The sequence below is a fragment of the Centruroides vittatus genome, unplaced genomic scaffold, assembly GCF_030686945.1.
Source record: "Centruroides vittatus isolate TY-2023 unplaced genomic scaffold, ASM3068694v2 contig_391, whole genome shotgun sequence".
NCBI classification, from domain to species: domain Eukaryota; kingdom Metazoa; phylum Arthropoda; class Arachnida; order Scorpiones; family Buthidae; genus Centruroides; species Centruroides vittatus.
In genome coordinates, this window is record NW_027122207.1 from 1,801,929 (window position 1) to 1,827,777 (window position 25,849).

Consider the following 25,849-nt stretch of genomic DNA (forward strand, 5'->3'; position numbering starts at 1 on the left):
TTATGACGAAAAGTTTTTCAACCCTCTTATTATAAATTATGTAGAGATATTTATAGTTACCTAAGCTTTAAAGGTGTTTCTGTATATTGGGAACAGATCGCAGTCCGGCTATTATCATTTAGAAGCATGACAGACGTTATCGATTGGAAAAGTAACCCTTAGAACATGTGAATGCTAAATCAACGATGGGAACTGCCTGCTGGTGGTTGGCTCTGTCAGAATAGAACTTATTGCTATAAGAAGATCAAATGAATTAGGATAAATACAACCGAACAATGAAGAAAAAAAATTGTAGTATTTTCAAAGTATGCCTGGAATACAATCGATAGGGTGATGGAATACTTTACTGTGAAAGTGGACAAAAGTAGTTTCATCCAATAAATTCCCTCGGATAAAATAGTTTTCGGATGGACTGACGTGCTTTCATTTGTCTTGTAAAATATAAGGTCTTGTTTATTGCTATAAAAATCCATAATGGTGGAAAAAATTTCCTACAATATGTGAACAGGGTAATCAGTTATCATTATTACCAACAACCAAAATATTATTTGAGTGATCACTTCCTAAAAACAAAAATAGTTTTCTTGAAAGAGAAATTTATCATTGAAGCTAGTTATCGGTATTAAACGGTTTGAAAAGATTTTAATAACATCCGACATCAGAAAAAGCAATAACAGTTAAATAATTTTTCCATTTTTCTATAAAATATATTTAATATATACGATTTCTAATAATAACAAGAAAATTATTTTCTTTAAATGATTAAAAATTTTGATTTGTTTTTCTTTAATACAGACGTTTAAATGGCTCCATTAATTTGTAATGGAATAGATAATTCCGAGTATAAATAAATTTTAGAGCCTGTATGAACTCTGGCAGGGGAACAGCTTCATTAAATTCTAGTAAAAATATTGTTTTTTAATAATTGATGAAATTTATTATCAGATTAAAGTTTAAAAAATTCTTGCCCGGAATATGCAGAGGACATAAACTTCAGATTATTATCCTCTTAGATCGCTATAGCTTAATAATTATATCCTTATTTTCGAAAGAAAAAATAAATTGCATAAAGGTTTTAACGGTGTTATTAACATTAAAGCTTTGATGGAATTAGCATGTTGAAGTAATTAGCGATTATTTATCATTAAATATATTTTAACTAATAATAATTTGGCATTCAAATAATCATTTAGTTTTTTTTTTTTTTTTCCTGTGATGAAATGTTATACGAGTCGTTGAAAATTATTTTATGGTATTTATGTAATTAAATAGGGACTTCTTTTCATACCTTTCTTAAGTCTTATTAGATAAAGTTAGGCTGTCGTTCTTGTTCTAGTAGGAGATGCAGAAGGTCGGTTACTTGTTTCGCTCCTGATAAGATCAGATATCCATTTCAACGAGGCTGAGCATGCTGCCAAGCCACTCTAGGGTCGCAAACTACTTTATTAGATCGAACCTGTACACTTCTAGCTTGAAGTTCGTCGCCAATCTGATCATTATAACAACTACAATTTTATAGATTCTCAAAATTCATAAAATTTGATAGAATATCTTCGTTATATTTGCAAATTTAAATACATATATTCATTTATTTTCAGGGGGAAAACGTGTATTATAAATAAATCGCAAAAAATATATTTTAAATAAATTTAAGTAGCGTAATGAATAAATTCTGTTTACAAAACTAATTTTTTATTTAAATTGGATATACGACGATAAAACTTAGCTGTGTTTTGCATATAAAAGATGCAATTTATTTTATAAATACGGATTCAAAATAGATTTATTTTTATAAATATATAAATTTAAATAATAATAGTATAAGAATATAAGAAAGAATTAAATAACTTAAAAGAATGCAATTTTTTTTTTTTGTAAGAATATTTTCTTATTCTTCTTTTCCGAATCTGTTATGCTATCGACTGATCAGATAAATACATTTACACGTCTTCTCTAACATGAATTCGACTATAAAATTGCATGAAAATCTGCCAATAACTTTATAATAACTTGATAAGAATTTGTTAAAATCTGTTGACGTTCCGACGAGAATTGTAAATCTGCTTGTAGAATATTGGTCCCGTTTTTTATTCCCAGAGGGCTAAAAAGCTATCTAAAAAGATTGAGAATGTACTAGTTTATAGATATTACTGCTGGAAAGCTTGCCAAGTTTACTGACATAAAACATACATTAGAGTATGGAAAGTAGTATGATTAGCTGGTTGATAAGTCATGTTTTATTAGTTCTTCCATACGTTGCTTTAACTGCAAAGGGCAATTGCAGATCTTGGTAGATTTGTCCCACCCAACATTTCATAGCTTTTTCAGATACTACAAATGTTGTTAAAGGTAAAAATTGACAGTCACATATCACTTATGATCTAGAAATTACTATAGGTAAGGAGGATATAAAAATATTCTTTGATCACTCGTAGAAAAGTTATGATTTTTATAGACTAATTCGATAATACGTCGAATATATATATATATATATATATATATATATATAAATTAATAAAAAGTATACACTATATAGTTTTCGTACATATATAGTTTTATGTGAATTTTTCAAACTGAATTATAAATTTAAGATATATTTTTTATATCAAAAGTATGATAAATATGTTAAAAATTCCTCAGCAATTCTAAAAGAGTAAAATGATACCAAGGAGAGTATAATATAGATTATTTATTATTAACATAAAATTTGAAATATATTTGAAAAGTGCAAATTTTCATGCGTATTTTGATAAAAAGTGAATAAATAAATAAATAAATTTACATATAAAAATCAAGATAGTTTATATTTATTTATTTTTTAAAATTTTGTCAGTAGGGAAATCCATAATAAGATGGTGCCTATTGTTGCAATAGATATTGATTTTCACGTTTTCCATTTTCTGTGGGAATTCCTAGAACACTGGTTTTCATCCAAAAATTTATGTTGGGCGATATAACCGTAAATCACAACAGTGACCGGCAGACAACTTACTTTTCTGCCATTTCACACGATGAACGATCTTTTTGTAATATTTTCCTTTCCCATATATTTTAAAAATTAAGTCGATACATAAATAATATATATATATATGTATTAATTTTAAATATGTGTAACATCTTATTTCTCAACTAGTAATAAATATATTATAATAATTAATAAAACTGTACACGAAAAAAAAATTGTTTTGAAAGTTCATTGTTAAACGAGATATCTGTAGTGAAAATTTGTAAAAAATTCTTTAGAATATTTCACATTCATAAGACACTTAATAGGGTCTACAGATGGAAAAAAATCTCTAGAGTTTTGATAAAGAAAAAGAAAGAAAGAAAATGGGAAAGTGGAAAATCTGTAGAATAGTTGAATAACGCCTGTGGCCAAAATTCGAGAATAATGGATACGTATGTAAATATGATTCACTTCAAAAATCTTTCGTATCACAATAAGTTTCGGGCAAGTTAGAAAGTTAATTATCAAGAATAACAGCAATATAATCCTCGAATAAAAGATTTTTTTTCATAAAATCGTTTTATAATAGAAATTCAAACAATATTTGAATATTTTAATCTTTTTTAACCGTTAAATATGGGATTTTTCTGTTAGTATTCATAATCCAGTTTGAAGCTTGTTAATTTTAATTCTCTTAATTCTTTTAAATAGGATTAGTATTTATAAGTTTACATAAACAATTCGATGTTGACATCTTTTTATTTTTCCTTCGAAAGTTTATTGCTAATTTATAAATTGCTGGTCTTAATTTATTGAGATCAATAAAATGCTTAAATATACATTTTTAAAACTTTAAATTAGGAAATTTACGCTATAAACTTATTATAGAATAGCATAGATGATTAGTTATGTTAATGTTGATAATAATATAATTTGTCAAACTCTAGTTGTTAAATTACACTAGATCTTGATTACATAAAATCGAAATAGACATTTCATTCGATAGAGGTTAAAAAGTTTGTTCAAACCAAAAATTTTTCAGTTAAAAACATTATATAGCAGATGTTATTTTACTGTAGTTAATCAGTTGTTTATCGAAAATCTATTTATAACTAAATAATGCAAAATCTGAAGGCGAAAAATCGATAAAAGCATGTCGTAAGCGATATAGCGAATTCAATTTTTACGTTTCTTAAAGCGTGTATAAACATATTAATTCTCTTCTTTTTATTCATAGATGCAAAATGAAGATGCTTTGATCTTTCGTAAATTTCAAACACGGTTTATAATGTCGATTTATTTTAGAATGTTTGCAGAATCATCACTTAGAACGGATATCTTCATTAATGCATTCATCGGCCCACAAAGAACAACAATGTTAATATTGGAAACGTCGCGATGTGTTTATAGACTCTGAAGTTCATCGTCTGTTATAAGTCAGTCAATCCAACATCTCGAGAAATTCGATGAGGAGCCAAGAAAAACAGACGATTGCAACGAAAAGTGTTTGTCTACTAGAAGTTCTGTCATTCCATTAACTCTACATTTTCTTGATTGAATGGTGTTACTAGTCAAGCGATGTAAGGATCTTAGAAATTAGCAGTTTATCGAATTAGTTAATGTTGTAATAGAAATCGCAAGCTATTAGTTCTTTAAAACGGCTAAAATGTCCTATTATAATCTACTAAATTCCAGTTATTACGGTTTGAATCATTACTGTAAACGTGGAAATATATTTATATTAAGAGACCGTAAATTAAAATTTCTCCAGAGGTTTAATAAATTTTTTAAATAAAAGCTTATTAAATTGATGGAAACGTTTAAATATAAATATATATAAAAAAAAAGGTTTTTTAAGTAGCCATCTAACAAATGTCTCTCCTGTTTTAATTAACAAATTTATAGATAATGAAGAAAAACTTGGGTTGAAACTTGATTTGAATCGCCGATCGATGAAAAATATAAAATTACATAAAAAAATTAAAGTCATCTTAATTATGTTTTGATATAAATTATCAAGTTCATAAATTATTATTCTTTACAGCATCATCTTTTCTTTTATACGAAGCAGTTTGAATAATTATATTTGAGAATTTTATTTTTATATTTAGTTTTAATTAAAATTCATTAATTTCCTGAATAATTAAAATATAGATATATGGCAAGTAATAAGCTTTTTATTGAGATGATTTCATTTATTTAATGATAAGTTCTATTAATGATAATGGATTAATTTATAACTAAAATTGTTCTGTGTGTCTAGAGTATAGATTTTTTAATATGTAAATTGCTCTTCGGATAATTTCAAAAGAATTTACTTGCATGCTCTTTTATAGATTGCTATTTGCTAGATCGTTTAATACGTAATTTTAATATAAAATATATAATCATCACTAAATATATAAACAATTATTTAAGTTAACGATTAATAATATTTATATAAATAACATTTTAATTTAGTCAGGGTAATCCAAAAGTTGATTAATCACAATATATTATTATTTGGAAGCGAATGACACGAAGAATGCAGCTGTTCAAACTGGTGTTAATTATTTTAAAAAATATATGTATCTATTAGCTAAATTTTGAATCACACTGCATATAAAGTGGATTGTAAATAATGTTAAGAAATAGTAAAATAAAGCAAAATTTCTTGGGAATCTTTGCTATAACTGAAACGTATTAAAATTCATTTTTGTATTTTATATTATAGCTATAAGATTGTTATACCTTACGTTTGAATAAAGAAGAAACATGTGCACTACAGTAGAAGTAGAGGCATACCTGCCAAATTGTTATTCGAATATAGGTCTATATTCGAATAACAATTTGTAGTTATATATTCCAAAATATATTTTATAAGCAATTGATTTTTCTGAGAATAGAATATTCTATGTTCATAGAAATTGTTTAGTCTAATCTTCTCTGCTTTTTTTCCATTTGCACTGCTATTGTATATGAGTTTTTACTCCAAACCGGAATATTTTATTGCAGGAAAAACATAGTAAATAATTTATGAGAGAATTACGACGTACGCATTGTATTTAGATTCTAAGAGTGTATTACATAATTTATTAAGGTTGTATAAATATAATTACGTATAAAAATATAGAAGTAAATTATAATTTAAATTAAATATTTCACATATTTTAAAAATGTAAAAAATATTTTTATAATGTTAACTTTTAAATGAAAAATTAAGTTTTTATTACTTTGTTTTATCGTTTTAGTGCAATTAAGATATTGCAAAAAGTAAATGCATTTTTAATAACTTTTTATTTCTGTTTGTTTTCTTATTTTTATCATTATTGTAAAGCAGTGGTAGTGTATTAGTAAATTGTTGTAAGAAAATAAACATCTGCTGTATCAAAAAGAATAAAAATAAACTGCTGATCTTTCCAACTTACTATTATGTATCTCGTATAGTATTTTGACTTTCTTGTCATTTATCATTGCGGCATTTGTTTTATGTCATTTAGAAAACTCTCGAAAATCAAAATTACTGTTTTCTTTTTATTACGCACGGTTTGAATATTAAAAATGAGGGGAAAAAATCTATAAATGTATAAACTATTGATATACACACTTTTAAAAAGTTTCATATTATTTTCTAATTAAAAATATATTTTTTCGGACATTGTTGTAAACATCGATTTAAAAAATTAGTAGTAGTAGTCGCGTTGAGCAAGAACCATGCTTTTTTTAGTAAATCATTTATTAATGGTATATGAATGTAGGCAATGCGAGATGCAAATGAGGTAATATCCTCATGTATTCTGAATAATCGACAGTTGCTCCAACATTGGTTGTCAGTGCAAGCCACGCTCAACAATGACAATGGCTTTGTGACTGTTGCTGGCATGTTACTGTCAGTTACAATGCTGCTAATTACAGTAATTGACATTAATTTATTATATCCAAAGGGGTTTTAATCAGTAGGAAATATTATGTCTGAGTAAACTTAAATGACAAGTATGCTGTACGGTAATTACTAAGTTTTAAATCTCTGGGGCTTGTGCTGATTGACAAGAGAAATGATCATTTCTACTTGATAGAACGTTGTTTGGAGTACTATTATAGTTTATTACTAATAGTTATACCAAACTAATTTATTCTTGCCTTCTCTAGAGAATATTACGGTAACCTGCACATGCATGATAAACTGGAAAATTTTACTACCGAGAATCGTATTGTCAATGCTATCAATATTTTAAAAATTAGTCTCTGAATTTTATTGAAAAAATACATTTTTTTTATTAAAATCTCAGTTGCAATTTTCAGTTTTCAATAAAACACAAGAACGTTGCATACCGAGTAAATTGAAAAATTTTAGTAAATATTGCGACGTTGTAAATTGAAAAATTTAACTCTTGTTTTTATGTAAAAAAGTAAAATAATAACAAGATTATACATAGAAAACATTTAGAAAATAGAAAGTTAAGGAAATACAGTCTGATAAAATTTAAAAATACAGTTTCATTTAAACAATAAATAAAAAAGTATTTACATAATTAAGAAAATTTATATAAAATATTTATACAGTTTCAAAAATGAATTTATACCTTTATACGTTAAAAATTACAATTTGAATAAAATAAAATAAAAGAAATACTAATAAAAACATATCCTTAATGAAATTTAGAAAATTTCCGTAAATAAAAATTGAATTTTATCAAATTTTCTGAAATAAAATTTATTTTTTAAATTCGAATTTGTAGAATATTGAAAAGTTGTAAGTAAAGAAAAAGTATTAATAAATTTGAAAATTTAAGAAAAATTATATTAAAAAAATAAATGAAGTTAGACTTTTATCTGAGAAAAAGGTTGAAGTAAATTGAAAAATGTAAGTAACAGTTTACCGCGATAACCCGATATTAAATAGAATTCCATCTTTTTTAGCTATTAGATTTGTCTTTCTTTAGGAACATTAAATTCTATCAATCGTGGTCTACCAAAGTGCTTTCATTTGTCCTTTGTTACTCTAGCAAAGGAAGTTAGATTTCACCAACATTTCGTTAAGTGCTTCGGCAATAAGCTTAGACCAACGGCAAATCGCTTTTCTTCTATCCCTCTGTAATCGAATCCATCTTCTTTCCAGGTACATCGCCGTTACAAGAATTCGACACTACTCCAGTAGACACAGAAGTAAACCCCGGAGACACAACAGTTCTAATTTGTAAAGTGAGAAACAGAAAGGGAGAATGTGCGTGGTTGAAAGACGGTAGGGTAGTTGGAAAAATTCAAAATAAATATGACTTTGAAAGAGAACCGTCAGATGGTGATTGCAGCATCAAGATCAGGAACAGCAGAATAGAAGATGATGACGGAAGATGGGAATGCCAAGTTACTCAAACTTCACTAACGGAACTTACTCTCACTTCTCCTGAAATCAAATACACCGTCAGAGGTAATTTAAGATATATATTTATTTATAGAATTATCTTATAATAAATATTATTTTATCTTTTTATATATATATTTTTCAATGTTCCGATCATAAGTCATTCTGTAGATTCTTTCCTTTCGTGAGTTTAGTTCGTTATCCAATAACTGTAATCTGGAACACGGTTACGTGACAAATGATAAATTTTAATACGATGATAATCGGCAGTATAACTTCAGCTAATAAATCAATTGATATGTGCACTGCATGCTTGATGCGATAAAAATGGAAAGAAATAATGAACAACGTATAATAAGTTTAAGTAGTACGTTTCCGCAGTCTTCAAAAGTATACTTTAAAATTAAATTTATTGAAAATGTCTTTATATTCTCGTTAAAAATACTTTCGTTTTGATTTTTTAGTAATGTTAAGTGATTTTGTTTTCTTTATAATTTATTTCCATCAAATATTTAATAATTTTTGAAAGTCGAGTTATGATTTTTTTTCTAAATAACCATTTAACTTTTGTTAATTATTTCATAAACGTGCGGGTTTAACCGAAATGGTTATAAAATTGTAGAATGTAAATAAAACATTCCACGTAACTAATTCTCTACGTTGTTTAGTCAGATTTTCGTCATTTTATTTAGAGTAAATCGTAGTAAACCGTTAAAATATATTGCAACACGAATTTTTTAAAACCTGTCTAGAATATTCAGAGATCTAATTTAACGCCTAGTTTTTATCCAAACATGAAATTCTTCGTCGCCATTCCATTTCTACACCGAATTTCTATGAATAAAAGATGTATTAGCATTTAAATATATTCAGTAAGGCTGTAAAGAGGGTGAGAGTTAGCTGAGGACGATAGTGACAAAATCTGTCATCTCTTTTATGGATTTTACTATTACATTGTAGTATTGCCAACTGTTGCTGTAACATAGTTTTTTATTCACTAACACATTCACAAATGCATTCTTTATAAAATATCGAATTTCTAGCAAATACCTCCTCATGATATTATGTGAGATGAAAGCGATTTTTCATAAGTTTTTTTTATGTATGATAACACAATTATTAATGAAATAATTTAAATCTAAAAGTATTAAACTTTTTTGTTAATTTTTAGTTGTAGTAAATTATTAAACGTTATTATTTGAGAAAATATTTTTTACGTTATGACTCAATTTACTTTTTATTGAGAAATAACAAATTCTAAGATAGTAGAAAGTTTATAACAGTTCTTAAGGAAAAAAAATAAAGTTTTGTAATTTCTTCAATATAGATAAACTTTTTTTACGACCATCCTATATTCAGCTCGACTTTTCGTACTTTTTACAAGTCATTTCATTCTAGTTTTATGATATATTTATCTCCTATTAACGAGGACATACTGAGACCAGTACGTCCTTTCCATTAAATTAGATGAAGTTTGTTGTACTTAGTTCGATGAGATAGACTCTTTAATTCTTTATGATAATATTCCCTCATCACTGATCAGATTCTTCTAACCCGGATCGTAATTCACAACCGACATCTGATATAACTATAGCAAAACTGATCACTCGTACAACTATTTATGTGATATAACTTACAATATAATGCACCGAAGTACAAGGAGATAGGTGATTTATATTTTAAAATTATGCTCTTAAATTATTATTTTTAAGACTTCAGTTCAAGTTTTTAACTAAAACATAACTTAGCCTTTAACTTCCTTACAAGAACTAACTTTAAGAAACATTAAAAATATATTCGCTGACTTTTTTCAGTTGATAAATTACTCAATGAATATTTTTCCGTTTAAAATACGTTTTCTTACTCTTATTCACAGTTAAAAATTTAATGTATATGCAATTCTCACGTAATTCGCCAATTGAAATCTTCCTGATTTTATGGCTAATTGTAGACATACTTTACATATCCTCCATGTCAAGGGTAATTATCATTATCAATTACCCTTTCGATCGTTAGCTATGTAATAATAAATTTCTCATCCTTTGACACACATTGGCCAAGAAGAAGAGTACCAACCATTCAAAACATTGTCTTGAGATCAATGTTTACAAGACCAGCAATTAGAATGGACATCGATTATTCTGACCTTAATAAGCAGCGAGCTTTAATTAAGGGCTTTGATGTGCCTTTAATACAAATATTTAAGATATTACATTTCTGTTTCTTTAAAATAAAAGTTATATTTTTTTACCTTTTTCCATTCTTCGTTTGAAAAAGCATCAATTATTAATCATAAAAAATACCTAGCAATAATTATAGGCTATACCAAAGCTTTTATTGCCTTGTCAATGCTATAATAAATACGAAAAAATGTGTTCGCTAATATATTAGAAAATGTATCAAGTAATAAATCTTTGGACATTATCTCGAATAAGAGAACTATTAGGCAATTCATTCTATAATTCTAAAATTTTAGTTATTAATAGTTATATAAATTATATGTTGTAATTATTAATTAATATAGTTTTGCTATTATAACATATTCTAGGAAAATTACAGTTTTGACGCTGCAATAAATTAATTTAATATAAATTATAATTTATGGAAAGAAATTAGATCGTATAACTATCCTAAATAATTAATTAGAAAAGAAGAAAAACGCCTTTCTCATAAAAATTATATATATTTTAAATCATTTTTTATTGTTATTTAAAATTCACTTTTAAGTAAATAATTAATTTGAAGCGTCACATTGTTATGAATAATTAATAAAACATTTAAAGGCTGTTTGCAATTAAAATTGTAAATATTTAAATAATACAGAACAATCAGATTTGGGAATTTCTATAAAACATAGTTCTTTGAAGTAATAAATTTCAATGATATAGTTTTTTTTGTTTATTACATATTAATCACGTTAGTGTTTATGTTATATATACATTAATGTTATTGAATAATTTATATATTGGTGACTAAATTTCTGCATTGTAAAATGTATGAAATTTTAAACAAATGAAAGGAAACAATAATAAAATCTGAGTATAAACCGTCTAAAAACAACGATAAAATATACGTATCTTATTCCCATTTCATTCAAACGTGAAATGACTCGATTTAAGTTTTTTTTTCTTTTTCTTTTTTAGAATGAATTTGTTTCATACCGCTAACATCTAACCATAATGTGCTCTTTGTTTTCCAGTAAATTCTCTTCACTCCCACTAAAGGAATCGAAGGAGAGTTAGTCGTTTTATTTTGCCATGAAATAAAATTAATTACTTAAGTGCGTTAATGGAAATCTTCCAATTTTATTGCAAAAAGAAAAATGGTCAAATTAATTTTTTTTCCAATAATGTTAATTTTTATCATTCGTTATTTAATCTATTCATTTAAAATGGATTGAAAATCAAAAAAGAAAAAAAAGGAATTCTCAATTGAAAAGTTGTTAGGCGCTTCGTTATTAGATATTTTAAGGAATGTAAAAGTAAATAAGTAACTTAAAAAGCTTGGTTTCAAATATTTTTCTTGTATGCAGTTTCATTTGATAGAATATGACTTAAATATATGCATTAAATAGGGTGATCGATATTTTGTGAAAGACATTTTGCATCTGCAAGTTATTAACAACTGTTGGAACGAAAGAGAAAACATAATTTTCCATTCGTCTTAACATACAAATCATTTAGATGTTAAATTCCATCCCGAGGTTATATTTAAAATTCTAAAAAGAAAACTAACTTGTAAGTAAAACACGATCGCTCCTGTTTATTAAATATTTTATTCTATTTTTTTATTTAAGGAAAAAAAATGTTAAAAGAAACTAAATATTCTAGCTTAAAGTTCAACTAAAATTTCAATATTTTGAAAAAATAATTATAAAAAAAATATTTTATATTTTAATTAATAAATAAATTATATTCATTTATATTGGCAAAATTTAAACGAATAATACTTTTTTAAATAAGTAATGAGGTACTAAAGAATCGATAAAATATAATTTAATATAAATTGTTGCTAAAAATAACCACCGAAATCATTGAATATATGTTAATTGTGTTTAATGGATTCCGCATAAATAAACAAATGATAAACAAATAAATTGTATACTATATAAACGAAGTAAATAATCGATAAATATCGTGAGATTTTCATTTGGACTAAATTAACTTAATTTTCCAAATTAACACGCTATATTATATAAGTAATACTTAAATTTAGATATTAATCTACGAACACTTTCAACAAAGTTCTTTATCTTTTCGTGTTTCGGGGAAAAAAACGCAATTTTTGAAATTTATTAATCACGTAAATTGTAGATAAAAAGAATAATTAAGCTACGCAGAATATTAAATTATTTAACGAAAAAAAATTAATTCTAGAATAATGCTGATAATTTATATTTATTCTGAATTTAATTAAATTTTAAACAATGTTTATTTAATATATGCTTCATAAATACGTATGTTAATATTATTATAATAGGCGTATAATTAATTATTATTTATTCACAAATAAAAAGATATTTGCTAATTTAAACTGATCCGATTTTCTTTTTCTTTTCTACTTTAAAAACTGTCTTGCGGAAGACAAATCTTTTGAATTTATGCAAACCTTGCTTTCATTTGTTCTGATATTTATTATGTCATCTGCTCATGAATATATTCATATTTTGATGTCATATTTTCTCGAATTGATGATGACAAAGAGCAATTGCTTTTTAATCAGTTTTCGCATTCAACGACTTAAGTCTTCTTGCATCAACATTCATTTACCTAAGATCATTCTATTAATAATTTGTTGCTTTTGGATTAATCCTAAAGAATATTTTATGATTTTCTTTTCTTAAATCTGAGATTAGTTAGTTATTCATTGTCTCTGTAATAAATATTCTATTGAAAATGCGATGAATCTCACAGACTTTTTTTTTTTTTTTTTCATTATTTCAGTTATTTCATTTGTTAAATTTGTCATTTAAATGATAAAAATCGATCATTTTTATACATTTTCTTTTGTTTTTAATGATAATTAATAAAAATAATAATAATTAAGAAAATTATATTTATATAGCGCTTTCCAAATTATTTACTTTATTTTTGAATATATTTTTTTCAAATTTTAATAAGAAATAAATCTTAACGAAATTCACGTGATAAAGAATTCTGTGCAGAATTTGTAATTTGTGTTTTATATTTAAATAATTTCTATGAATTCGTGTCTCGTATAATCGCGTAATCAAAGTTGATGATCAAGGAAAACGTTGATGCTATGATTAGCGATTAATGATACTATCTGCAGATGTGAGACAAAGCAGTTGCAAATTATGGTTTGCAGTGAACAGACATTCCAACGTGCAAGGAACGTCTCATTTTACGCATTTGAAATGATCTTAGTTTTCACAATAGTTATGAGACTTGGCGATCATTAAACGTTGCGCTAATGTAAATGAAACTCTTGGTCGTTTTGTTCCAGTTTTAATCTACAAAATTAACAGACCGATGATTGTATTGCTGCTACTTATCAGATATTTGCAAGGTTTTACAGATTTTGAACATTCATTAAACAAACATTGATATACAAACTGTTATGTTTCATAGTTCTTAATTACGTGCAGATAGTAAAACATTTCTTGATTTATACCTTATTTTAAATTTTCTAAACATTAATGTATAAAAAATTATATTATGAAATATATATCAATGTATAAACTTTTATGTATTGGTTGGCGGTCTTAACGACGATTAGTTGAAAAAAAAAACTACGAACATACTTTTTCTTCTATCTATTTTATTTTCTCAACTATTCGTTCTTACTTTTTTCTTTAAAAAATTCATATTTCTACTCAGTCTTTGTTATAATACTAGACGCGTTTTTACTTTAAGGCAAACCTATATCATAAGAAATTCTTTTTTGTGTTTGTTTTCTATTTTTAACTTATTTTATTTATTTACGATTGACTCTAAATATATTTTTCTTTATTCCTTCATTCTAAGTTTTTTTTTAAAGTTAAAGTTAGCAATTGAAACAGAATACCACGTGAAAAATTTAAATAATTAATTACATGTGTGTAGAATAGCTCAAATGATACTCATCTGTTTTTCTTTCATAAAAAATAATAATAATTTTTATCACAAATTTTATTATATTTTTCTTCTTGTAATAATTTAATATTAGGTTGAAGTGTTATCTATAAACTATCGTTTTTATTATTATTAATATTCGATTTATATAATGAAATTATATTTTTATACTTAATAAATAATAAAACGAAATATTTTAATTAAAAAACTTTTTTATACATTTTAAATATTTGATATTTTAATTAATAGTTTATCGCTTTATTATGTAAATATTTTAAATCGATTTTTTATATTTATTTATTTTTTATTTTATTTGCGTGAATAATTAAAAAAAGTAATATAATAATAAATTAAAGAAATAAATAAATATAAAAAATCGAGTTAAATTATTTACATAATAAAGCGATAAACTATTAATTAAAATATATCGTTTTATTTTTTAAAATAATAAAAGGAAAAACAAGAATTATGAAAATTGAAGTAAAACACGAATTAGAAAAACAAATATTTTGATAATTTATATTCTGTGTTTCTTACTTGTTATAAGAGAAATCAGTCGATAGTAATCGCGTAAATTCATTTAACGAGAAATGTCCTTAAACTTTCATAGATTTTAACTTGTTTTCTAAGTTCATTTTATAAACTTTAAATATGAGGAAATTTACATATCTCTATAATTTTCAATATGGTTTCGAATTAAAAATTTTGAGTGTTTCAATTTATATAAACAGATTTTTCCATACATTCGCATAAATCCTATTTTAAGAAAAATATTGAATTTTTTTGCTAAAAATATTTCTGATTATACAAATTTTATGATAATTTTTTCTTTTAAAATACACGTAAATGAGCATGTTTATTCGTCTTTACATTCTTTATATTCGTTACATTCGTTATAATATAACAAAATTTGAGACTGTGAATAAAATTAGAATAATATGTATTTTGCATTTCCTTTTCTGCAAACTTATTTATATATGTGTATGTATTTTAAATATATATATATATTAAATGTTAATATTCAATAATACGTAATGTTTTAAAGAAATAAATATATTTTATTTTTAGTTTTTTCGCTGGATGAGAAATTTTTTATATAAATAAAAAAGACGTAGTCGTTTCCAAAACTTGGTTGACCAAGTTTTGGAAACGACTACGTCTTTTTTATTTATATAAATATATTTTAATTAAAATTTATTTTATTATCAAGTTACAAAAGTACACATATTTATTTCTTTGTGTTTTATTATCCTAACGCTGTATAGATTTTGTACTTTATCTTGTTTTGAAAAAACCCAGAAAGTCGTACTATACAATGGAATTGCTTTGAAGAAAAAGAAATTGACTAAAGCAGTAGAGCATACGTCCTATAACGCGTATGTCCTATAATATATTACCATAAAAAAAATTCAATAAAGTTCTATTCAATTCAAAGAAGTATTGTACAAATCAAAATTCGAATATATTCATCTTTTTTTCTAAAGTAGAAAAAATATTGTTATTATTGCCAGTATAATTTTCCTTTTACTGCTGCATTTTTTTGTATTTTATGTTGTTGTATTTTATATTCAATAGAATAATTTGTAAAATTTTGTATATAATATTCACCTTTTTTCCAAAAATTTTAATAGCTTTCAACGGAACAGCAAAAATCTGTATGTTTTGTGAAAAAAATGACAATTTTTCGGAATTTTTATTTGATCGAATACTGTGATAATTTAAATAATATTAAAATTCTAAATATTTAATACATTTAGTACAAAAAATATAGTAAAAAAATACTTTATTTATTTAAATGTTTTTTTGTTATAAATATTAAAATTTTAATTTATTTTGATACAGTCATAATATTTTATGATCATATCAAAATAAATTTTCTTTACTTATTTTCTCTGTATTTATTATAAGAGAAGTTTATTAAAAACATGAGCATAACTTTCAATGACAAGGTAAACACTTTTACTAGCTTTCGATTATGTTTTGTTCTTAACTACAATCTCTTTCGACAAATATAACTCAAGTATTTTCATTTATTCTGATGCAGCATGACAATAATTAGAAATCGTTATTTCTTATTCAATATAACTTATACACACAACATATAAAATATTTAAAGAAAAGATAAGTGCGTAAAAGTTAACTTTAAAAAGTTAAAAAATAAATTAATTAAAAATAAATGTATAATTATTTTTAAAATATAAAAAAGTTTCTATTTCACTATATTATTTTCTATACTTGAAGTACCAATAAAGAAACTCGAGCGGATTGAATAAGATGCAAATTACAGTCACACGAGAACTGAATAGATTTAGAGATAATATTGGTCATTTTGTATGAAAATTATAGGGAAAATGCAGTTTAATTATATTGTCGAAGTTGTTTAGCATTTATGAAACTTAAAAATTATTTTATTTAAATTTAAATATATAGTAAAATAATTAGTTTCGTAGAAAATTATATTTAGATTAAATAAACTGTTTTATGAAAATTACAATGCATGTAATTGTTTATTTTATTTTCATATATATATTTTTAGTAATGAAAATTTATTATTATATTTTAAAATATATTTAAAGGTATTAAAATTTGTTTTTAAAAAATTAATTTTTCCAAAATAATAAATCTTGAATTAAGAATCTAAAAATAAATATTCATTTCTGTATATATATATTCTTATATTGAGACTAGAGAAAGAATTTTACGATATAATGTATTCGGTTCTTTATTTTTATGTATTTATAGTAGTGAAATATTTATTTTTATCACTTATAAATTTATCTTTAAAATATAAACGCGTGTTTAAAAAATTCTTGAAAATAATGATTATTTATAATAAAAATATCTTGAATTAAGACTTTCAAAACATCTAAAAACACATATATTCACTTGGTGTTTCAAACTCGAACAGTTAAAATGATATAAATTATTCTGCTATCAATATCACAGTTCGAGGTTCGATTTTAGATAGAAAGCTCTTCGTGTCTTTGCATTGAAGACTGCTGACTAAACCGACACGGGAAAAAACAGAGATAGTCATTTCTTATGGAATCTAGACTGAGTATAAACATTGTGGTCTAGATTCTGCTTTCAGATTCTTGAAATAAGTTTTCGTTACGTTTTATATCAAGGAGTAGAACAAAATCTCAACTCAGTCAACGGAGCAGAACATTTTTTTATGGATAGCTGGATTCCAGTTGTGATCTCACCATATGCAAATACAAGGCTCCAATTGCTTGCTCCTCAATAAAAACTGCATAGTCCAATAGCTATAACTTTAGCAGCCGAACGTAATTTAAATTTTTGAAAGAGAAAAGAGTTTTTCATCATTTATGTGATTTTCAGAAAAGTTTTACTTGTTGAACGAAATTTTTCTTTTTACAAAATATTTTACTGCTCTAATAAATTATGCTAAATTTATTATTATTTTTTTAAATTTATCGACAAATTTTATCTTATTATTTTCTTCAGTTTCATAGTAGTAAAAATAATGAATCTTTCCCAGTTGAATAAATTTCATCCAATTGAAAAATGAACGACTGTAAATTATTGGCTTTATAAAGGTCATTGGAAAAAAATATAATATAATATATATATATATATTGGCTGCTTCTTAATTCTTTACAGTTTTCTTTATGATTTTATGAATATTTTCTATTTTTATTAAAACATATAAAGTTTAATAAAATGTATTTTTTTTTAATTAAAAGTACATTAAGAATGTGAATAATTTATTGTCATTTTTGGAATATGAAATTTTTACAAATAGAAAAAATTGGAGGATTAAGTGGCAAAATATTTAATATTGAAAAAATATTTTAATGGATATTTAAAATCGGTTATAAAAAATTAATTTAAATCTAATAGCCAAGGCACGATAGAATAATTTTCTAAAATCCATTAAGTTGAAAAAAGAACGTATTTTAAGTGCAACAAGAACATTCCGGTTGAAGTAATCTTTTATTGTAGAAGCAGTTATCCGAATATATAAATCGAACGTCTGTTCTTAATTTATAAAGAGCTTTTTTTTATCTAGGAAGAGAAAAAAAAAATGTGGTTGAGGAATATGCTAAATACGAGTTAAACGATTTCTTATCTACGAATAACAGTTATTCATACAACATAGCTTCATTTTTACATATCGATCCGCTGCTTAGTTTGAAAGTCAGATGAATATTAAATCATTCGAGACCACAATTAAAAAAAAAAAGGAACAATTTGAAAAGAATTCATACGACGTGACTTGTTTCACGATAATACCGCTTAACTGTAAATGAGAAGTGAACACGACACAGCAAATATTCATTATTTTCGTATGACAAAAGAACAACGATCCACCCGTAGCAGTTTGTGAACAAAACATTAATCATATTTTGTAAATTTTCTGCTCATCGTATTCGAAAAGTTGATCGACCCAAAAGACGAAAGTTAATGGACCGGAAGATAAAGAAGATGAATATGTTTAAGTGTGGAGAACTGTAAACATAACTAGTGCCAGCAACATACGTCAGTAAATACCAATCAATGATATCTCGAAAAGTGTCTATTGTTTACTAAATTATTTATTATGCTATTTATTTAAAGAAAACCATTTCTTTCGATAAATGCTGTAATAGTTTATAAATTTATTCAATTTACTTTTTAATATTTATTTTCCTATCTCCTGAAAAGAATATTAATTTTCTATAGCTTCTGATCAATTTCGAATTCCATCCTTATATAAGTTTTTAAACACGCGATACCTAGATAAGGGATTGCTTTTAATATGGATATTTTATAAAAGAAGATTACTTTTTCTCGGTGGCTAACAAAATCATCTTTTGATGTCAAAAGTAAAACCGCCAGTCTAAAAGAAATAGGGTGATCGATTAGTAGATGCAACGAAGTGAAGCAGTGAACAATATAATCTACAGTCTTTTGATTTTGACAGGTTAGAGATCAAATAATGTCACCTTGTCAATTCTGAGTAGTATAGCATTGCCTTTTTCTTTTAATTCCTATTCCTTTGTTTCATATAAATTCCATTATTGAAATTCTCATTCTGTATAATGTCACAAACAATACATATTTTGGTAGTTAAAAAGCATATTAATTTTTAAATATTTTCATATTGGAAACAAACACAAGTAAATATTTAATATTGTCTTTAAAAGAATAGAAAGCTTTTCAGAATAATAATAAATATTTTATTTCAAGATATTGTTATTATATAACAAGATTAGTATATTCTAAATTTCTCTTAATTACCGCAAGATTTATTATTTAATGTATTTAATAATTAGCCATAAAGAGAACCAAAGAGAATAATTTATGCATCACCTGAAAGGAAAATTATAGAAGTGAACAAAATTTTACTAGTTTCAAGAGTAAATACAAAATTTACTTTTAACAATCCTATTAAGTACAACAGTCAATAAGATGACGATTTCGTTTCCTAGCACTGTTTCCAATTGAGTGAAATTTGTTGTAGATTAAAATAAATGTTCCCACAAATAACAGCAGCAAGTAACTTTGTCAATTGTCAAGTGTAGTTATCCTGGGATTATTGCAAGAGACGATTTTCAACTTTATTCTCACTGTATTTTATTTTCTAGAGTGTAATAATTATTTTTATTAATGCGACTTGTAGACTTGACTTTATTGATTAGATTCGGTTTACATTTCAGATTAAGATCTTAATTTTTATTTATTTTCTAACAAGTAAGAGTAAATTTTTAATATGTTTTAGTTAAAGTTTTAGCCGTATTAATGGAGATTTTTTTTTATATTTTTCATTAAAACTAAATTAAATTTGTTTAAATAAAGAACAAATATAAACGTTTTGAATTTAGTTAAAATTGGAAAATTTTTAAAAATATTTTTATTTTTTAAAACTGTTCTTTCACTGTTTAAAAATAAATTGTTTTCCGTGTTCAAGGTAATTGAACGTCAAATCTAATAAGTGAATTAAATATATTAGTTTAAAAATTTTACTAGTTAGTGCGACTAAATTTTTTGAATCCCTTGCCCACATCCATTTTTAGATTCATTAAAAATTTAAAAAGGAAAAAAAAATTGTTGATAAAATAAGTTTTATTATAAACTTAAAGAATATTTAAAGAGTATTATAAATGTTGAATGAATATGTGGTTATAAACACAAATATTTCAAAGCAGAAAACAACTTCGTTCAACAGGAGCCTTTCGAAAGGAAATTAAATATTACATCAATGAAACTCTAGGGAAATTTCACCATTCTTTAAGTAATGTTTTTTATTTTCAGCTATATTTTACCTTAGGGGAATGATCACACTCGGTAATTTCTGTAACAGCAAAATTACTATGTTTGTTACAGATGTTTAAATCATCTTCGTGATTAATGATTAGTATTCTATTTACATGTAAATGAATTATTAAGATGATCCAATATAGCTCGAAGTATCTTGGAATAAAGAAATAAATGACTAAATATGAATATCTGTAATATGCAAATGATATTTTTCAGAAGCACCGATGGCACCGAGAATAGAAGATAATACAATACAATTAAATCCTGGAGATTCCTATAGAACTCGTTCTGGTGACAGCAAGAGAATCCATTGCGTATCGAGGAAAGGAAATCCTCCGGCTGTACTGAAATGGTACATTGACGGTGTAGATATAACATCAATGTCTAATCAAACCAATACTACCGACGTTGATAAAGCCAAGACGTGGCAAGCAATTAGTCTCCTCGATTATACTTTCCACAAAGAACATAACGGAAAATCTTTGCAGTGCAGAGCTTACCATCCAGCGTACGAAAAAGAATTTTTAGATATAACGGTACTACTTGAAGTTTTATGTAAGTATTGAATATATACACCATTTAAGTTAATTCCAAGCTGTTTAAATGCTACGATTTGTTTAAAATTGATTCTATTTTTATTAAGATATTGTCAACTAGCATTCGATCGATCCACTTTAGTAATAATAGTTATAGAGTTAATCGATCCACTTAGTAATAATTACTTTAAAAATAAAAATTAATCAATTATAAAAGTTTTCAAAATTATAATTGTTCGGTAATTTGTAAGTTTTAATCTCCTTTCATATTAAGACGTCAATTTTAAATATTTATATTAAGATAAATGTTTGTAATATCGATGCAAATTTTAATTTGTTAGTCTCTAACGAAGCTAACTAAATAAATTAATTATATTTATATTATGGATAATAAGTTTTATAATATAAATGAAGCATTAAACCATTTTAAAATATTTGAATTTTATAAGTATTAACAATTATTTCGATAATATTTATCCACATTTTAAACTAAGCATTTTTATATTACAGATTCTCCGATCATCAAATTAATAGGGAATACAAAGGAAGACATCGAAGAAGGCAAGTCGTTGTCTCTGAAATGTGAAGCCGATGCTAATCCTAAAGCCAATATCATCTGGAGAAAATCCGGTAACTCAGGGATCTATGATATCAAAGATCAAATAGACTTTTCACCCATCAAAAGAACAGATACCGGAATTTACAGCTGTTCTGCAAAAAATGACGTTGGTCAAAGTGAAGAACTAGAGGTGACTGTTGATGTTAAGTGTAAGTATATTATTTATTTAAGAATACAACAAATTATACAATATAATTAACATATTAATGAGTAAATCCTTACTTACACAATTAATAAATATTACTAAATATTTTATTAAATTTTTCAAGGAAATTAATTTTTCATAAAGACTCTTCACTCCACTTATTTATTTAGCCTATTACTTAGATTACACATGTACAGTAAATACGTAGATAAATTTTCTAAAATAATATTATATTTCTTCTCTTACTGATATGAACTTAAAGGGTAACTGTTTTATTAATAATTAGTTAAATGTTTTAATGGAAAAAATGCATTATTTAAAGCTTTAAAATAATTGTTTTGTTAAAGCGATTATAGGAAATTTATATTCTTAAATATTTTTTATATAAACTATGGAAAATACTTTTAATACTGTACTTTTGATATAAATTGAAAATGGAATTTTGCAGATAGGCCAAAAATACTGCGAGTCGATCCGTCGCCTGCTTCAACAGTAGCTCTTTATAATTCGACGAAATTACTGTGCGTTGCCGAAGGAAACCCAGTACCCAAGTAAGTGGTTTATTGAAATAAAAAACGTTATTCCAATTATACGAATGTAATAAAATAAAAGATAAACATTTCTTTTATACTGCAAACGTTCGCTTCTCGGAGAATCAAGTAAACACTAAAAAGTAAAATATACGAAAAATTTCATGATTCTTTCTTTTATTTATAAATTGTTATCCACGGTTTTACTACCTTGAGTCAATTTATATTCTTGGGCGATTTCAACACAAATAGCCAAATTTCTTTAAGCCGTAAGACATATCTCATAGGTTTTTTACTTTAGTATGAAAGGCATCGATACAAACATATCTATAACGATATATTATTCCAGGCAAAAATTCGAAGAAAAAATATATAAAAGATAGTATCGAGATCTGTTTGCGCATCATTGAGTCTTCCAATGGTGACACTACCTGCTTACCTTGGGTTTGTATTTGTCCGGCTTCCAGCAGATAGCGCCATCAGTCAGTGACATTGTTATAAATGATGTTATTTTTCTTCATGCTTTCTCCGTAAAGTGTATCTTTACGTCCCATGATAACGTATCAATCCAGTAACTATACAGTCACTAGTCAACGCTCATCTCTATGTAGTAGTCCTTTAGGGATTTGTTCAGCCAGTTCAGTAAACAGCATTCTGAAATTTATTTCGGAAAGGTCATATGTGCCGACTCGTTCCTCTTCATCATAGACCATTCAATCTTCCAAAATTATATATAGCTGATTGTGGATAGAATGGGTATCTCGGTCACTGTTAGAATTTAAACAGTTCTTTTATGGCTAAACCAATATATTTTCTACCTGATTTCCACAAGAGAAATGTTTCAAGATGTTATTAAATCAATTTTATACTGTATTTAGATTTCCGTAGCTTGTAGAATACCCTATGAAATAAACTTCCCTTCGCCATATTGTCAGGTTGAGTATCATTTATCAGAAAACTTTATGGAATTCATATAAATAATTTATAATCTGCAAAAAGAGATCTGAAAGTTAAACATGCAATACAATACATATTATAATTTATGAATATCATAATAAATACTAATTATATCTTTAATTTTTCACGAATAGATTTAAATGCGTATTCATTACAAAATTTTTATTATGTATATTAAATATTTTAGAAAGCTAATCGTTATGGGACATTAAATAGAAAATTATTTTTCCCTACAGATATTCGTGGCTTCAGAAAATAGGAGGGGAGCCCTTAGTGTGGTTAGAACGTGGTAATAATTCTACTCTTTTCGTCAGCAACGTTACCTACATGTACCAAGGTCACTACATCTGCGAGGTCTCTAATGTTATCAATGGAAACGAATATAAGGCAACCTCTGAGGAAATCACCTTAGATGTCACTGGTAATCTCTTGGGTTCACATTTTAAAACTTTTACCGCTATAGCGACGTCTTCTATGATTTATTACTTGATACTAGTAGTTATGACAGCGCACTGCACAGTAAAATTTTTCACTAACAATATTGTTTCCTTTAAAATAATATATAAAGGTGTTTTAACTGTAGAAAATTTAAATTGAATTAAATGAATAATGACAGAAGACATTTATTAATGTGCTGTTTAATTAAAGGTGCTCCTCAAGTGCTAACAAATACTACGAAGACAAAGAAAAGAGTTGTGGTTGAGAAAGACGAAGATGCCACAATGACAGTGTTCTTCTGCTCGGATCCGCAGCCACGACGTACATTTTGGGAATGGGGAAGTTCGAAACTAGACACAGGATCTGATCTGGTGCGTTATATTGCAGAACCATTACTTCCGGTACGTATGCGTATGTACTATCTGTAATTAAAGTTTTTAAGATTTAATACAATTGATAAATTGTGCAAATTAGTAGTTTTTATTCCTGTAAAACTGGTGAACGAATAATACAAGATTTACCATGAAAAATAAACTCCTAGCATTACCACCTAAATTTGGATTTACTTAACTTAAAGATCAAATTAGTATGCAATAAATTTTCGCATTTACGTAATCGAGAAACTGTCTGTTTGTAAATAATGCACAAAAGTTTAAAATTTGGGATAATTGCGATTTAATCTATCGCTTATTAAAGGATAAAATTTTCATGATTTGTAGATCAATTTATTTCACCATTTACTTCCAATATAGCAAATGTAGATAAATTAGAGTTTGGCATGATTAATTGAACTAGAATGGTTATCTAGCGTCACAGCAGTTTCAGTTAATTGGTTTATATGATGTGATATATACTAATAAGCTTGTTCAAATTAAAGAAAGCAATGATTTGTTTTCAGGATTTAAGGCAGGGAGATTGTTACGAAGCTAGGTTGATTATACAGCAGGTGGATGGAACCGATTCCAGAAAATATACTTTAAATGTGGAAAACGATAAAGGGAGAGAATCTTATGCTGTTTTATTAGAAGTTAGAGGTAAATTTTTTAAAAAAATATGAATTATTTTGAAATTTTTTTATTCAGTTTAATCTTAAATTTGAATTTGTGTGAGAAACTGTCATGGAATTTAAATAGATATCAGTAGTAAAAATATTTTTACTATGTTTTAATGTTTACACGGATCTTAAGTATATATTATTTATATTTATGTTCCTTTTCTTTACATATTGATAAATATATTGCATATGAACACCGGAATTTATATTCTACGTGAAGGATATTATATATTTTTATTAACCTGCAAAATGTAAAGTTTAGTCTTACAAATTGTGAATAATTTGAGCGAAATTCTTCAAAACTATAGCTAAATATAGGGGAAAACTTTAAAATATCAAATAATAGTCAATTCTATAGTTTTTGATTGTTTCATTACGTTTATTGCTTATTAAATGAAGAGTATCAGAGTACTAATTCTTGTTAAAATTCTGTAATGATAAAAGAATTGTAAGGAGAAGATATCTTCCATGAATTCAAACGAAGAACTTAACTAGAAATAAATGCAAATATAAAAGGTAAAATATGCCTAAGGTGCAACTTAATTCAAATTGGCTACGTGCAAATAAAGTTTATAACCAAGATATAGCACCGAAGTGATTGGGTTAATTATGGTAAATAGTACTTGTACGGATCCGTGAACTATTATTTAACAAAAGAGTTTTTCTTTCACGACTTCTCCATAAATATCCAATCTAATGTTTCTTGAAAAGAAAGAAATTTCAATTTTTACTGATCTTATCAAACAAGAGAAGTATAACATCTAATTTAACGTTAGTCTGTTATCTGACAACAAGTTTATTAGGTTATCAAACTAATAATATTTTAAATATATGTATCATATAACCTTCCAAATATCAATTTAGATCATTAACTAAGGATAAACATTGTCTTACGCTAATCTATGAAAGAAATCTTATAAGCTTTTGATGAGAAAGTGGGAACG

At 25.5% G+C, this 25,849-nt stretch overlaps 1 protein-coding gene across 2 annotated transcripts in view; it reads left to right on the plus strand.

Annotated features, from left to right (window-relative positions):
• Nucleotides 1-25,849, plus strand: part of LOC136975898 (irregular chiasm C-roughest protein-like) — a 101,271-nt gene that overhangs the window by 62,206 nt on the left and 13,216 nt on the right. For both annotated transcript variants that reach the window (XM_067271061.1, XM_067271062.1), the window contains exons 2-8: nucleotides 8,046-8,354; nucleotides 20,843-21,181; nucleotides 21,673-21,930; nucleotides 22,375-22,477; nucleotides 23,650-23,834; nucleotides 24,062-24,252; nucleotides 24,750-24,885. In XM_067271061.1, coding sequence (XP_067127162.1) covers nucleotides 8,046-8,354; nucleotides 20,843-21,181; nucleotides 21,673-21,930; nucleotides 22,375-22,477; nucleotides 23,650-23,834; nucleotides 24,062-24,252; nucleotides 24,750-24,885 — 1,521 coding nt within the window. The remainder of the gene's footprint in view (nucleotides 1-8,045; nucleotides 8,355-20,842; nucleotides 21,182-21,672; nucleotides 21,931-22,374; nucleotides 22,478-23,649; nucleotides 23,835-24,061; nucleotides 24,253-24,749; nucleotides 24,886-25,849) is intronic.